This window comes from Narcine bancroftii, chromosome 7 (assembly GCF_036971445.1).
Source record: "Narcine bancroftii isolate sNarBan1 chromosome 7, sNarBan1.hap1, whole genome shotgun sequence".
NCBI lineage: Eukaryota > Metazoa > Chordata > Chondrichthyes > Torpediniformes > Narcinidae > Narcine > Narcine bancroftii.
The window spans coordinates 39,054,812-39,072,289 of record NC_091475.1 but is presented as its reverse complement, the minus strand read 5'-3'; the positions used below and the strand labels follow the sequence as shown (position 1 = coordinate 39,072,289).

At 43.6% G+C, this 17,478-nt stretch overlaps 1 protein-coding gene across 2 annotated transcripts in view; it reads right to left on the bottom strand.

The window, feature by feature from the left end:
* The window catches only part of cdadc1 (cytidine and dCMP deaminase domain containing 1), a 62,944-nt gene that overhangs the window by 4,192 nt on the left and 41,274 nt on the right, over positions 1 to 17,478 (bottom strand). For both annotated transcript variants that reach the window (XM_069889691.1, XM_069889690.1), the window contains exon 7: positions 14,406 to 14,595. In XM_069889691.1, coding sequence (XP_069745792.1) covers positions 14,406 to 14,595 — 190 coding nt within the window. The remainder of the gene's footprint in view (positions 1 to 14,405; positions 14,596 to 17,478) is intronic.

Below are 17,478 nucleotides of genomic sequence, written 5' to 3'. Positions count from 1 at the left end.
GAATTTTCCACTTGTGGTGCTCAAAAGCCTGCTCTTCTTTGTTGTTGTTCACCACTGATACAGGCATTCTGCTGATGCTACTGTGTTGTTTGTTCCAAAATCAAAAAAAAAACCCAAAAACATCTGGTCCCAAGCATTTCAGATATGGGGTACTGTACTTATGAGGGATTAAGGAAAGAATTAATAAATTACTAGTGAAGTAATATCGTGATCCATTACGGTGCTACAATTATATCTGTGCTTAAGGGATAAAAAGCAGCAATTCATGGATAGAGCTAAATAAGATCCAATGCAAGTACAGTAGTCCAATACTTCTTGTCAAGAACGTTGGTGGACATTCAAAACATCCAAAAAAAGGAAGAAGATGCTCCAAGAACACAATACTCAACAATGATGGGGCTGAGCATAAACGTGAAAGACAAGGCTTTAGCATTTGTAACCATGTTCAACCAGAAATTTCAACTGCCTGATCCATCTTGATTTCCTCTTGAGGTCCCTAACATCACAGAAGTTAGTCTTCATTCACTTCACTAGCATCAAGGAATGCCTGAGAGCATTTTGCTATTGTATGATCTTTGGATTCATGGTGGCTCCAGTCAAGCTGCTTCAGTAGTTACAACAAGTTAATGCAAGTATGCATTAATGTGGAAAATTGCCCAATAAAAAAAAAGGCTAATCCAAACCACCTCATCATTTTACTTTCAATTAATGAAGTCAAAACATCTACAAACCATCTGGATTTTTTTAGGGGTTTAAATTTATAAATTAAAGGTGACCCCACCCCACCCTCATTACGGCCATTTAGGTTATGGAAGTTCAACCTTGTAGAAGTCACAAATCACTATTCAAAAATTTGTTCCAGAATAAAATTCGCTCAGAATTTGTGTGGAAACAAAAGTACATAAACAAACAATTATTTTCAACTTCCATTTATCGATATATGCACAAATGACCCAGCTTGACATTACAGAAAATAGCAATACAGCCCATTTTCCAGGAGAAAATAAACAAACAGGACCAGAGAGGTCACATTTTAGTACAATGCACTCGAATCAGAGTCGGAGAGTTGTACAGCTCAGAAACAGACCTTCTGGCCATGTTGATGATTTTGTACATTAATCCCACTTGCTCACATTCTATCCATTCCATCTGTGCCTTGCCCATTTAAGTACCTGTCTAAATGTAACTTAAGCATTTGCAATTATATTTAACTCCGTTGCCTCCTCTAGTTGTATGTTCCAAATATCAACCATTTATTGTGTCAAAAGACACTTTCAGCTTAAACCTATGCCCTATCATGACTATCTAGTTTATCTATGCCTCTTTTAATCTTTTGTACATCTCCACCGGGTGACCCCTCAGTTTCATTTGCTCCTGAGGAAATAAGAGGTGAAACACGAAAGTCTGCAGATGCTGTGATTGTAGTAAAAACACAAAAATGCTGGAGGAACTCGGCTGGAATTCAGAAAGTTCCTCCAAAATTTCTATGTTTTTTCTGAGAAAACAAACCCATCTTATCCAATCTCTGCCCACAACTAAAGTTGTCCAATCCAGATAACATCCTGGTAAATCTCCTCTGCACTCTCTCCAGTTTTATCATATTTTTCCTATGGTGTGGTAACCACAATAGCATACAATACTCCAAGTGTAGCTGTTCTAATGAAGGTAAACATGTCATACAACTTCTGCATCAACCTGAAAGCCATTTTCAAGAAACTGTGGACTTGAAGCCCAAGATCCTTTGTTCATCAATATTGCTTATCACCCTATCATTCATTGCATTATGTCCTAGATCTATTTGACTTCCCAAAATATAGCATCTCACATTTGTCAGGATTAAATTCCATCTGCCAATCCTCTACCCAATTTTGCATCTGATCTCTCTCAAGTTGTATCCTTGAACAACCTTTCTCACTATCCACACCACAAATTTGCTAATCATGCCTCCGATATTCAGGTCCAAATTATTCATACATATCACAAAAATGACCAGAAAAATTTGGTCATTGCACAGACCCCTGCATATTACCAATCACAGACTTCCAATCAGGAAAACATCTTTCTACTATTACGTTTTGTCTCCTGTCACTAGGGTAATTTTGGATCATATTTGCCAGCTTGCTTTAGATCCCTTGTGCCTTAATCTTCTGGCCCAGTGTATCATGTGGGACCATTACCGATCACAGACTTCCAATGAAGGAAAATATCTTTCTACTATTACCTTGTTGTCTCCTGTCACTAGGGTAATTTTGGATCATATTTGCCAGCTTGCTTTAGATCCCTTGTGCCTTAATCTTCTGGTCCAGTGTACCATGTGGGACCATTACCGATCACAGACTTCCAATGAAGGAAAATATCTTTCTACTATTACCTTGTTGTCTCCTGTCACTAGGGTAATTTTGGATCATATTTGCCAGCTTGGTTTAGATCTCTTGTGCCTTAATCTTCTGGTCCAGTCTACCATGTGGGACCTTGTCAAATGCCTCACAAAATTTCACATATAATATTTATCATTATACCTTAATCAATCTCGTTTGTCACTTTCTCGCACCAGGATGTAGTCCAGGAGGTGCCAGTGTTTGGATCGGGGATGCATCCAGGTGGTCTTAAGGCTGTCCCTCTGCTGAAAAAGGGTGTTTGTAATGACAAGCCGCTGTTCTGCACAGAGCTCCAACAGGAGGCGCCCATTGTCGTTGCACTTGCCGACGCCATGCTTGCCCAGGATTCCTGGCCAGGTTTCTGAGTCTTTGCCGACACGAGCGTTGAAGTCGCCCAGGATGACAACCTTGTCGGCTGTAGGGGTGCGTTGGATGAGGTTGCGCAGGTCGGTGTAGAACTTGTCCTTTTCTGCTGGTTCCGCCTGGAGGGTTGGAGCATAGACACTGATGAGGGTGATGTGACGCTTGTTTTGAAGGGGGAGTCGCATGGACATGATTCGGTCCGAGAGGCCTGTCGGAAGGTTTTCGAGTTTGGAGGCAATGAAGCTCTTGACCATGAAGCCTACACCAGATAGGCGTCGTTCATCCGAAGGCTTGCCAGACCAGTAGAGTGTGTAGCCCGCGCCGCGTTCTTGGAGGCTGCCTACATCTGCCAGGCGGACTACACTGAGAGCGGCTATGTCGATGTCAAGTCTGAGGAGTTCTTGTGCAATGAGGGCAGACCGACGTTCAGGTCGGTGGCTGTCAGCCTTGTCTAACATGGTTCTGATGTTCCAGCATGCTAGCTTGAGTTTGTGAGCATCTTTTGAGGGGGAGGACGTGGAGGAGGAGGACGTGGACCTGTCCTCGGGCCTGCGCAAAGGAGCTTTTAGGTGGAGTGCAGTGTGCGCAGTACTGGCCCCACCCTTTATACCCATGGTTCGTGTGCCGTGGCCAAGCAAGCTGGGACGTGGCAGCGAGGTCCTTGGGTCGTAGGTTTTATATCGGAGTGGCCTTCTCCTATGCAGGTTTCTTACCCAGGCTGGAGGGGTCTGCCTCCCCTCTTAGGTCGGTCCATACTGCCCGGACCGGAGCCGAAGCCGCCGCAGCTCACCCTGTGCCTGGACTGGAGCCGCCGCCTCCCACTCTCTGCCCGGATCGGGGCCTCCGCCTGCCTCACTCGACCGAGGCCGGGGCCGCCGTCTCCCCCTTGCTCCTGCCCGGATCGGGGCCGCCGCCGTCTACCCTTCGCCCGGACCGGGGCCGGGGCTGCTGCTGCTCTCTCTGTGCCCAGACTGGGGCCGCCGCCTCCCACTCTCTGCCCGGATCGGGGCCTCCGCCTGCCTCACTCGACCAAGAACCCTTCTCCATTAACAATGGCGTGAAGCAAGGCTGTGTTCTCACACCAACCCTCTTTTCAATCTTCTTCAGCATGATGCTGAACCAAGCCATGAAAGACCCCAACAATGAAGACGCTGTTTACATCCGGTACTGCACGGATGGCAGTCTCTTCAATCTGAGGCGCCTGCAAGCTCACACCAAGACACAAGAGAAACCTGTCCGTGAACTACTCTTTGCAGACGATGCCGCTTTAGTTGCCCATTCAGAGCCAGCTCTTCAGCGCTTGACGTCCTGCTTTGCGGAAACTGCCAAAATGTTTGGCCTGGAAGTCAGCCTGAAGAAAACTGAGGTCCTCCATCAGCCAGCTCCCCACCATGACTACCAGCCCCCCCACATCTCCATCGGGCACACAAAACTCAAAACGGTCAACCAGTTTACCTATCTCGGCTGCACCATTTCATCAGATGCAAGGATCGACAATGAGATAGACAACAGACTCGCCAAGGCAAATAGCGCCTTTGGAAGACTACACAAAAGAGTCTGGAAAAACAACCAACTGAAAAACCTCACAAAGATAAGCGTATACAGAGCCGTTGTCATACCCACACTCCTGTTCGGCTCCGAATCATGGGTCCTCTACCGGCATCACCTACGGCTCCTAGAACGCTTCCACCAGCGTTGTCTCCGCTCCATCCTCAACATCCATTGGAGCGCTTTCATCCCTAACGTCGAAGTACTCGAGATGGCAGAGGTCGACAGCATCGAGTCCACGCTGCTGAAGATCCAGCTGCGCTGGGTGGGTCACGTCTCCAGAATGGAGGACCATCGCCTTCCCAAGATCGTGTTATATGGCGAGCTCTCCACTGGCCACCGTGACAGAGGTGCACCAAAGAAGAGGTACAAGGACTGCCTAAAGAAATCTCTTGGTGCCTGCCACATTGACCACCGCCAGTGGGCTGATATCTCCTCAAACCGTGCATCTTGGCACCTCACAGTTTGGCGGGCAGCAACCTCCTTTTAAGAAGACCGCAGAGCCCACCTCACTGACAAAAGGCAAAGGAGGAAAAACCCAACACCCAACCCCAACCAACCAATTTTCCCCTGCAGCCGCTGCAACCGTGTCTGCCTGTCCCGCATCGGACTTGTCAGCCACAAACGAGCCTGCAGCTGACGTGGACTTTTACCCCCTCTATAAATCTTCGTCCGCGAAGCCAAGCCAAAGAAGAAGAATCAATCTTCTTAGTTACCTCTTCAAAAACACTCATTGAAGTTAGTGAGGTAGAATTTTCTCCAGGCAAAGCATGCTGATGATCTATAATCAGCCCATATTTCTAAATGTACATAAATCTTAAAGGCTCACCACATAAAAGATGTAGGAGCATTGAAAAAATACATTCTAGATCAAAGAAATTGGGAGCTCCAAAATCTAGACCTCCATAAACAAAAGCATATAATTATATAAAGCAGTGGTTCGCAACCTTTTTCTTTCTACTTACAAACCACTTTAAGTAATCCCTATGTCATTGGTGCTCTGTGATTAGTAAGGGATTGCTTAAGGTGGTATATGAGTGGGAAGGGAGGTTGCGAACCACTGCTCGAGACCCAATTGTTACTGAAATATATTGCTCGAGAAAAAAATGTCATTGGCCCATTTCCTTTGGAGTTATGAAACCATGCATATAACAAGTCAATGAAGTACAATTAAAACAGTGGTTTTCAAACTTTTTCTTTCGACCCACATACTGCTCTACATATGACGCTGCTATCTGAAGTCGCAGAATGAAGTCCTAGCGAGGCACCAACTCGCTCTACATTGCCAGCGACCATTGATAACAACCTGCTGGATCTGTGGACGCTTGACAAGAAGTGGAAGTATGAAGCGGCTATGGGCCATATTCATGAGGAAGATCAGATCAGGAACACTCTAGTCATGGGGGTCCGCTCGAGGTACGAGGCAGCGACTGCTCAAGTCGGGAAAGAATGACCTGTCTCACCACATCGAGCTGGCCAAATCACTGGAACAGGCCAAGCTCAAGAACGACGACCTCAAAGCCAGCGAGTTCGCTCACCCAGGTGACCCCTTCCAAGGACCGGATGCTCCCGCTACCCCTGCCCTAACAGCTGCCACTTCCCATGCCAGGCAGTGCTTTTTCTGCAGCAAGAGCCAGCATCCTCGATGTCATTGCCCGGAAAAGAACTCAGTGTGTTTGAGCTGTGGCAAGAAAGAGCATTGGGTGAGGGTTTGTCGTGTGAAAAGCATGGGGAAGTCTGCACCCTGCACCTCTCCCGGATCTGATTCCAGCCCCAAGCCATCTGCCCCGAATTCACCTGAACCCACTTGCTGCATGACATGCCGACAGAGAGTGACAGTGGCAGTGAGGAAACAGCGCAAAAAAGGCTCGGCGGCCATCTTGCTGTCACCCAAATTCAAACTCAGCGCCATCATCATCGGAGGAAGGAGGACGGCCATCTTGCTGTGCCACGAGGTCAACGCCATATTACCCACGCAGGGCAACCCAAGACAGTAGGGGCCACTCGAGTGAGGAGCATGGAGTCTCCAGGGACCTAGCCTCGATGGTCCTAGATCAGGACAGACCTCACTAGCTCAGCAACTCCATTGAGACTGGGAAGGTAAACGGACATTCCACTAAATGCCTAATCGACACGGGCTCTACAGAAAGCTTCATAGTCTGTGCAAAAATACAACCTGAAGATGTATCCTTCCAATTACCGCATATTTCTCATGTCTCATTCATATTCTACAACATTGTATAGTACAACTGTCGTTTGAAGGGGGGATATCTGTAACTTTCACTTGTATATACTTGATGAATTGTGTGCTCCGGCGTTGTTGGGTCTGGACTTCCTGTGTCACCTTAAAAGCGTGACCTTGGAGTATTCTGGTCCCCTCCCACTGTAACAGTTCAGAATGGAAGGCCCCTAAAATCAGAGCCCACCTGCAGCCTCTCCAGACTGAATATTGACACCCCTCCTCGCTTCTCGAATCTGTCCACAAACCACTCCTACCAAGAGCAGGAGGTACAGTACAGCAGTCAGAGATTTTATAAAGCCTAATACACAACATCTGCTTGACAAAGGTATCATCGAACCTAGAACCAGCTCGTGGAGAGCGCAAATGGTAGTGGTAAAAGGGGAAAACAAGTCTAGTAGCTATTAACTGGTACACACTCCTGGACGCATACCCCCTCTCTTGAATTTCAGACATGGTGAATGATATTGCGCAGTATCAGGTCTATTCGACCATTGACCTGAAAGTTGCCAATCACCAGCTACCAATCCATTCTGAGGAATGTCCATATATGGCATTTGAGGCTAATGGTCATCTCTATCAATTCCGGAGGGTCAGATAGACAGAATGGTGGAAAAGTATGGGTTGAAGGCTACCTTCCCATACCTTGATAATGCCAACATCTATAGCCACACATTGGAAGAACACGATGCTAACCTCCAGAGTTTTCTCCACACGACTAAAGCCCTGAACCTCAGTTATAACTCTGACAAGTGCGTGTTCAGGACTAAACAGCTGGCTATCCTTGACTACGTGGTGGAGAATAGCATCAAGGGCCACAATCCCGATAGGATGCTCCCCCTGTTAGAGCTCCCCATCCCCAGGAACACAAAGGCTTTGAGGAAATGCCTGGGGTTTTTCTCATATTACGCCTAGTGGATCCCTCAATACGCTGATAAGGTTCTCCCTCTCTTAAAAACCACTAATTTCCTCCTCTCGGCTGAAGCCCAAACAGCTTTTAATTACCTCCAGAACTACATTGCGAAAGCCGCCGTGCACATGGTGGACAAGAATGCACCTTTCCAAGTGGAAAGCGATGCCTCAGACATAGCCCTGGCCATTACCCTCAACCAGGTCAGTAGGCTGGTTGCATTTTTTCGCGGACATTACAAGGCAACGAACTCTGGAACCCATCGGTGGAAAAGAAGGCTCAAGCCATTGTAGAAGCCGTAAGGCTCTGGAGACACCACATGGCTGGTAGAAGATTTACCCTCTTCACTGACCAGCACTTAGTCACATTCATGTTCAATAATGTCAAGAGGAGCAAAACCAAGAACAACAAGATTGCTAGGTGGAGGATTGAGCTCTCCACCTACAATTATGACACTGCCTATCGGCCAGGAACCCTTAATTACCCTTCAGATGCCTTATCCATCGGAAGCAGTGCCTTTGCACACACCGGCCAACTGCGGTCTATACATAATGAGCTCTGCCATCCAGGGGTCACCAGCATGGCTCATTTTGTCAAGGCGCACAATCTGCCCTACTCTTTGGAAGATGTCAGGGAAATGATCAGGTCTTGCCAGGTCTGTACGGAGTGTAAGCCGCACTTCTACTGCACCACGAAGGTGCACCTGATCAAGTCATCCAGGCCCTTCGAACAGCTCAGTGTCGATTTTAAGGGACCTCTCCCCTCCATGAACAGGAACAGCTTCTTCCTCTCAATCACTGACAAGTACTCCCGCTTCCTGTTTGCCATTCCTTGTCCAGATACGTCCACTTCATCAGTCATAAAGGCCCTAGACTCCATTTTCTCCCTGTTCAGGTATCCCAGCTATATTCCTAGAGACTGGGGCTCAGCCTTTATGAGCGACGAGCTACATCAGTACCTGCTGGTGAGGGGCATCACATCCAGCAGGACTACTAGCTACAACCCCTGGGTGTAACCAGGCAGGTTGAAAAGGAGAACACCACTGTCGAAGGCTGTCAAACTGGCACTGAAGTCAAAATGTCTTCCAGACTCACGCTGGCAGAAAGTCCTCCCTATGGCGTCCCATTCCATCCAGTCGCTACTAAGTACTGTGACCAACACGACCCCTCACTAGCTCCTATTCACTTTTGAAAAAAGGTCGGCATCGGGAACTACGCTCCCAATCTGACTCACCATTCCTAGTCCAGTCCTCTCAGGAAGCACGTGAGGAGATGCAAGACCAATCCCCTCCCAGGAATGCCTATGTAGAGTACTGGATGGCAGGGAGGACACCGTCTCCATCAGGGACCTGGCACCCGCCAGAACAGAGGGTCCGTTGCCTCAGGTCCCTGCGAGTTACGGAGCTCATTCTCACCACCCCCAGTCAAGGCCTCAGGGGATCTGGTTCAGGAGGAAAGTGCATCCCCCTCCACCTTTGAGCTGGAGACCCAGCCTGCTTCTCCTTCCTCAAAAGGGGACATGGAGACCAAAGGAGTCCAAGGCCTCCCAGACCACTTAAAGCTGTAAATTTGTAAATAACTATATTTTTCAACCATTTCCTTTCTGAACCCGTGTTCTTTGTCTTCATTCATAGACCCTAAATTCTACAGGAAGGGGTGAATGCAGTGAACTGGGATTCACTTTTAGTGTGTTGTGCTGATGGCTGGCCCCGCCTCCTGGCTCCACCCCCATCTGCTTACTTATAAGCCTGGTTTCCTGCCTAAACCCAGAATCCTTCTAAAGACTACTGTGAGACCCTATCCTTCGTTATAAGCTAATAAAAGCGTTTGTTCTCCCTCCAGTCATGAGGGTTTTTATTCACTGTATTGTTTCATTGATGTTTTTGCAGGATGTGTTGAGGGCTCAACATGCCTGTAGGGTTGAGGACAAGGGATTGTATGGACACTGAATGGTGGGCAATAGGGGTACAAGGGGAGCACAAGTATGGGGAGGATCTTAGGACAATGATTAATACAATCAAATACCTGAGTTTTAATGTTAACTGACAGAATGGTAAAGAGGAAGAGAGTCTTGAAACACATTAAAAAAAAATGAATATAGCCTTTCTCTAGGAGACACACATTACAGAAAGAGAACATCAGAAGTTAATTTTGTCCTCCTTTAATTCTAAGGCAAGGGGAGTAGCAATTTTGATAGGGAAGAATGGTCCCATTGAGGGTGGAGAGTGTGGTCAAGGATAAAGCAGGAAGGTATGTAATGTTACACTGTCAAATATATTCGGAATCCTGGATCCTTTTAAATATATATGCCCCTAATTTCAATGATGAGAAATTTATACAAGATGCCTTTTTGAAATTGGGGGAGGGTAGAGAAAATATCTTGATTGGAAGGGACATCAATTTTTGTCTGGACTCGGTCTTGGACAAGTCAATGAGAAGATTACAAAGGTCAAGGTAGCCAAAGCTACCTTGGCCTTTATGAAGTAATAGATACATGGAGAAAGCAGCATCCAAGGAAGAGGGACTATTCCTTCTGCTCGAAGCAATATGACTCCAAGGACAGGATAGATTTATTTTTGGCATCAGCCCAAACAGAGGGAAGGATCATGGAAACTGAGTATATGGTGAGACGTTTGTCAGGCCACTCCCCCTTGAAACTTATGATTATAAAGCCAGATAAACAGGAGATGGTGTATAGGTGGCACCTTAACCCATTGCTGTTGAAGAAACTGGAGTTTTGTAGCTTTATTAGAACTCAGATAGATATGTTCTGCGAGACTAACTGTATCTCTACTGCAGATAAATTCCTTATTTGGGAAACTAAGAGCATATTTGAGAGGGAAGATAATTGGATTTACTAAAACAATTAAGAGAGAATATTTGAAAGAGGTGACAATTGGAACACCAGATTACTAGACTAGAAAAGGACTTTCAAAGAACAGGCTCAGAGGAAAAATAGAGAATTATCAAATAAGGAGCTCAGGTATAATATACTACAAATCTATAGAATAGTGAAGACCATTTTAAGGTCAAGGCAATAAGAAAGGTCCCATAATGTTCTCTCCTGGCAGCTGAGGGCAAAACATGCCTATAGAACAATTAATGCGATACAAAAGGGGAATGACAGGATTTCATACAAGCCAAAAGAAATTAATGATACCTTCCGGCAGTTTTATGAACAGTTATATAGAACAGAGTTTTTTTTGGGGTGGGGGGGAAAATCAGGAAAAATAGATGATTTCCTGTCAAAATTGGAACTACCAAATTTAGGGCCAGAAGAGCAAGAGGGGCTGAATGCCCCTTTACAATAAAAGAGGTGGAAGAAGCATTAAGTCGACTGCAAGCTGATAAGTCTCCAGGGGAGGATGGGTTCCTCCCTGAATTCTACAGGGAATTTAAAGATCTTTTCATCCCCCCTCTTGATTGAGGTTATGGATCAGGTGAGGGAGACCCATATTCTTTCAGAATCCTTTTCAATGGCAATCATTATGGCAATTCCCAAAAAGGACAGGGACTCCAATAAAACTGTCTTCTTATAGATCCATCTCGTTACTGAATGCAGACTATAAGATTCTTGCCAAAGCCCTGGTAGATTGACAAAACATTTGCCAAAATTAATAAATATTGATCAAGCAGGCGTTGTGCAGAAGCAACAGGCTGCAGATAATATAATCAGACTGTTCAGCATTATTCACTTGGCACAGTCGAGGGGCGATCCCAGTGTAGCTGTGGCCCTAGATGCAGAGAAAGCATTTGACAAATTAGAATGGTACTTTTTATTTAAAGTGCTGGAGAAAATGGGGTTGGGACCAACTTTTATAAATTGGATTAGGGCACTATATCACTTGCCCAAGGCTAAAGTTCTGACCAATAGGCAAGTATCTTCAGCATCCCACTATCTAGATCTAGTAGACAGGGATGTCTGTTATCTCAAGCTCTATTCATATTATCTATTGAACCATTGGTGGAAGCTATTCGATGGGATCAGACATCAAGGGCTTCAGAATAGGCCAGGAAGAACATCAAATCAATCTTTTTGTTGATGATGTGCTGATATATCTGACAGACCCTGTTAACTCATTGGTTAAGCTTCATTCCACACTGGAAGATTATAGGAAGATCTCTGGGTATAGAATTAATTGGGATAAAAGCAAAATTATGCCACTCATAAAGGGGGACTACAGTGAATTGGAAAAGAAAAGTCAATTGAGATGGCCACAAATGGGGATTAAGTACCTGGGGATCAAGGTAGACAAAAATTTATCAAATTTGTACAATCTTAATTACGTCCCCTTGCTCAAAAAAAATTAAGGAGGACTTAAATAGATGGATGACCTTGCCTATCACATTGATAGGCAGGGTCAATTGTGTAAAAATGAATGTGTTGCCGAGGTTCCAATACTTCTCCCAGACTTTTCCCATAGCGTTGCTCCAGAGATTCTTTCAAAAGCTCAACACACAGGCAAGTAGATTCCTCTGGAACAAAACGGTGGCCAGGGTCTCCATGCAGGAATTAATATGGAACTATAGTCTGGAGGGATTGAACTTACCAGATTTCAAAAAATATTATTGGGCAGGCCAGTTGAGGTGGATCGCCTCGCTCTTTGATGAAGGAGGTACACCATCCTGGGCACAAATTGGTCTGCACACAATGGGTGAGAAAGTAGCACGAGAATTTATTTATAAATGGGATGCCAAATTGTTATTGGGCAAAAAGGACAACCCCTTGCTAAAACACATAGTACATGTGTGGAATAAAATCAACCAATGGATTGGCCAGAAGGTGGGGTTGTCTCCAAAATCCCGCTGACTCAGAATAATTTAATACCACTGACAACTAGATCCTGGACACCTGGTGCCAAAGGGGGATTAGGTGTCTCAAGGACTGTGATGAACAGGGGAAGCTCATGTCATTTGAGCAGTTAAGAATTAAATATAATTTATCAAACTCTTTTGCTACTTTCAGTTAAGATATTTCTTGAGGGACAAATTTGGTCCAACCATGGCCATCCCAGAGTGAAGTGAGACTGATTCAAAGAGGGAACACAAAAAAACTTATATTGGCAAAGTATTCTCTGTTCCAAGCAGAAGGTCCAAAACCAGGTTTTCATCGATCAAGGTAGAGATGGGAGTTGGACATAGGTATTACAATAAGTGAATGGTGCTGGTCGGATCTAAGTCATGATTGCATGACCACAATAATTTACTCATGATATAGACTGGTACAGTGTAACTTTCACCACCTACTATATTTCACGTTGCAGAAGTTGAATAAAAGTAACCAGAAATTTTGGACCAATGTTCCAGGTGAGGCATAGAGACAGGAACCTTTATGCACTCAACCTGGTCATGCTCCAAGCTCTACTGTTTGGGTAGAGCTAGGCCAACCGCTAGAAAAAAATCATAGGTAAAAAGTTTTCACAGGACCCAGAGTTATTCCTGTCGGGAAATATCATGGACATAAGACTTACAACGAAGCTGTCCAAATTTCAAATCCAATTCATATTAATCACTCTGGAGGTGGCCAGGAAGTGCATAGCGGTTACCTGGAAGTCGGATTCTCATTTGGGCATTGCGCATTGGAATATGGAAATGCAGAAATGTGTTCCTTTGGAGAAAGTTACTTATAACCTAAGGAAAAAATGAAATCTTTCTTAAAACTGGTAACCCTACTTGCGTGACATAGGCACAAGGATATAGTGCGATCCCCTATGCTGCAGTGCCTGTCGCCCCCACCCCCCTTTTGTCCTTCCTCCTTTGGTGGGGGGGGGGGCCCCATTCCAACCAGGTCAAGCCTAGCTGAATATAAAAAACCTGAAGGACAGGTGTTGAGATCCAGCAGACCCCGTGGTTAATGTGTTTTTTATTTTATTTTCTCTTTTAATTTGTTATTTGTCCTTTGTCAGTAGCGTCTTGTTTCTTATGTTAAGTAAGTGTATTTAGTCTTTTCATACAAGTCAAGTTTCTTTATGGTTAATGTATTTTTATTTTTTTTCTTGTAGTGTTTTTTGTGCTGTTGGGGGAAGGGGGGAATAAAACCAGACTAATATAAAAAAATGTAAACATATTTGATGAATGTAATTGTTGTATTGCGAATTACTGGAATTGTTTGAGTTTGGAAAAATGATAAGTAAAATATTTTAAAAAAAGAAAAATAAGACCTGTTAAAGGGCAGAATCCTCTTGTAGGGTCAATGGCCATCAATGTGTCATGAAGCGCGGAAAGGGCATCCCTTGCATCGAGGCCTGGCCTGGCCATCCACCCCAGCTATCAGAGACCTCACTATGCTGATGGATCCAGGAGGGGATATCTGCACCTGTGCACCCCCACTCACCTAAATCCATTCAAGCACACGCTGTTCCTTTCTAAGGAGTGGGAGATCCTCATATCAAACCCCACAAACCGAGTGAAAGGAACCATCATCATCCTACTGGATGGATAGCCAGAAGAAAGAAGAAATGCATTTAATTAATTCAAAAAGCTGTATATTATCCAACACTTTCCCCTATCTCCTGTAGCCATTCTTCTCTATTAAATAAATACACTTAAACAAGCACAGTTGAAGCATGTCAACCCTCAGCACATGTTGTAGGAAAATGCAAATCTACACTTTTATGTCTGGACTCCATAAGGAATCCAAAGCAGAATTGACCAAACCCCAGTAAAGAGTAACTAGTGAATTTGGGATTTGTGTGTCTGCATGGCTATCTGTGAAACGGCACCTACCAGAATTTCTCTAAAATCTCATTCGTGAATAGCTAAAAGATTCAAACCTCACAATCTCATTAGCTCAGCATACCATACTGCCTTAAGGTCTCTTCAACTGAAATGAAGGCTGGGCAATATCTTAATATTTTATACAATCCTCAGATGCAACAATCTGAAAATGACCATGTCGATAAATAAGAATTGATTGACCTTCTATGGATTTTTATTGTGTGATTTTAATATATATATGTTATACTTACTGTAAACTTCTTCACTCCTTGCAGACCAGAGAATTTCTGATAGGATATATCAGCTTTTACTTTGCCAGCATCGAGGTCACCTGTATATATTTGTTTGATTCCTGCACTGTTTATTAAGGGTATGCATTCATCACAAGGGCATTTGGTAACAAATATCATTGTTTTTTCATCTTCTTTAATATCTTGACATCTACAAAAGAGACACAATTAATATTTAATGAATGAAATTTTCAGTTTATAACTTGATATTCCTCCAGATGTTGTCATATATTCTCAAGAATATCCTCAGGACTCAAATACATCAAGTCCCCCATTGCTTGTTCTAATTGGACACAAATTGAAAACAAAAAGATTTGAATTTGAACTTAGATTGGAAGAGTGGCTCATTATTAGTTTCAACTTGCTCTCCCTGAGTAAGGTCATATGATTTCTTTAGCTGCAATAAATAGGATAAGTCTGATTTTTTTTTTAAGCTGTACACTACAGATAAGGTTGAACAAGATTTAAAATTTGTAATACTATTGCAGCTTAACATTAATTATTTAATGTCAAGCAGCATTCTATATAGTTTCAAACCCATTGAATAAAGGCAAACCATATACCTTTCATGTCCTTTATATTATGCTGTAACAATGCAATGCTGTCCCCTTTATCTGTTGTGGGAATTCACCTCAGCTATCCTGACAGCAGTCAGCATCCCACCCCAAGAAGATGTGAAGTTACACTATTACCAATAGCCTTCAAAGAACATATCCAGGTGCCTTGTTCATTATAGCCAGAAACATCCTATCCATTTATTTACAGCATTGCCTTCAACATAATAATCCCTAGCAAACTCCGAGACATAGGCATTCATCACATGGGCATCCCCCTCTGTAACTGGATCGTCTGCTTCCTGACCTGTAGACTGCAAGCGTGAGGATTGTTGACAACATCTCCTCAATGATAATCCTTAACACTGATGCCGCATAACGTTGCATACTCAGCCCCTTACCATACTTTCTGTTTACTGTGTGGCCAAACACGAATTTAACTCCATCTACAAGTTTGCAGATGAGATGACTGTTGTTGGCCAGATCTCAAACAAGGAGGCAAAGAATAGGAAGGAGATAGAGTATGGTGGCGGGATAATAATTTTTTTCCTCATTGTCAGCAAAATGAAGGAGCTGGTCATTGAGCAAGCAATGAGATGCTGGAAGGACTCAGTGGGTCAGACAGCACCATGTGTAAATGTTTTATTTAGTTCCTTCAGTTTCTCCTTGTTTGTTCAAGATTACAGCATCTTGCATGTAGCAATGCTGCTGAGGTGAAGAACGTCAGTTTGTTAGAGTACATATCAGAAACAACCTGTCCTAGTCCAACATAAATGTTAAATCAAGAAAGTACACCAAACACTATTTTTACAGTAGCCCGAGTAAATTCCATGTGCACCTGAAGTCTTTCACCAACTTTTACAAATGTATCATACAAAGTATCCTCTCCAGATGCACTACAGCTTGTTGCAGGAACTGCTCTGCCCAAGACCATAAGAAATTGCAGGGTGTTGTAAACTCAGTTCAGGCCATCACATAGGCAAACTTCTCCTCCAACAACTCTGTCTATATCTCCCACTGTCTCGGAAAACCTACTGACATAAAGGACCCATTGTACCCTTGTCATAGTCTCATTTTCTGCTTCCATTGAGCAGAAGATATATGTGCCTGAAAACAGGAGCATCCCAATTCAAGGACAGTTCCTTTCCTGTTGTTATCAGACTTAAATGGCTCTCACATTGGCAAAAGATGATGCCCTTTCACTGTTTTTGATTAGATTTTTCTCTTTAACCTGTACACAATTTAAAAAAAAAACTTTTCTCTATACCTGCACTATTTGGTTTACTCCCTCCACTGTTGTTTATTTACTTGTTATTGCACTACCTGCTGTATGTGTTGACTTTCCTGGATAGCACGCAAAACAAAGCTTTTTGCATGCAACAACAAACATTTCAATTGAGCACGAGCCAGAAGATACTTTCCCTCTCTTCCCACACTTACCTTCCAATTTGTACGAGTACCTGTCGACTGATAAATCATGCATTATACAAAAACACATTAAAGTAGCATTTATGCTCGGAACTGTCTAAACAATTACTCTTTAATTCCTCTCATTTTTGGATTTTCCTACAAACTTTCAGATTCTACATTTAGCTTTTTTTGAGAGAGTCATGAACTCTTAGCTAACTTTACAATGATTCAACTATTAATTTTCCTAATACAATGGGCCAGTATTCTGCATCCAGGCCCCAACAAACCCTATCCAGTCTTTTAATTTTTCTTGATGTGGTGGGCTGTATTAGTTGTCTCCCCACAGCTAAGGTAACAAGTAACAGGCCAACAAGGAATCATCAAGCAGCATAATCACCCACTGAGGCCCTGATGCAGTACACAATAACAAATTTGGATCAATTTGCCAACTGTTAGATGTCAGAGACAAATCAAATTGATATAAATAATTAAAAGAATATATTTTCTATTAAAACAAAGAAAATATTTAAACACCTTAAAAGAAAGTAAAATACAAGGCATTTACCTTTTTCCATAGGGTCAGTGGCCCCATTCTAATGAGTTCATTTCCAGTCCCAGGCCTTCCTACTGTAAAGCTGAGAGCTGGATTCAAAGTTCATTCCCCACCCTCTTTCTGGCATCTCATTGCTCTGCCACTGGAATCAACTGTGTGTCCAGTGCCTTAATGTTCAGTCACACATGCCCTTCAGATTTTTGTGGAGGTCAGCAATTTCTCCTGTAGATGCAGATGGCTGGTGGCTGGCAGGTCTCTTTGAAACCACCAGATTACATGATTCTGCTGTTTGAAAGATTTAAATGTGACAAAATTTGTCATTGCTATTCTTAGAATGATTACTGTGTGAAGATTACCAGAACAGAGAACAGGCAAAATTCCATTATATGTTCAAAGTCTTGGAAATCCTGGTCCAAGACTACTCAAAGGAGAGAGGGATCCATTTGGAATTATATTGAGAATTTCAAGTCCATGCATTAAGAACATACAGAGTCCCAGTGTAAACATCCAAAAGGAG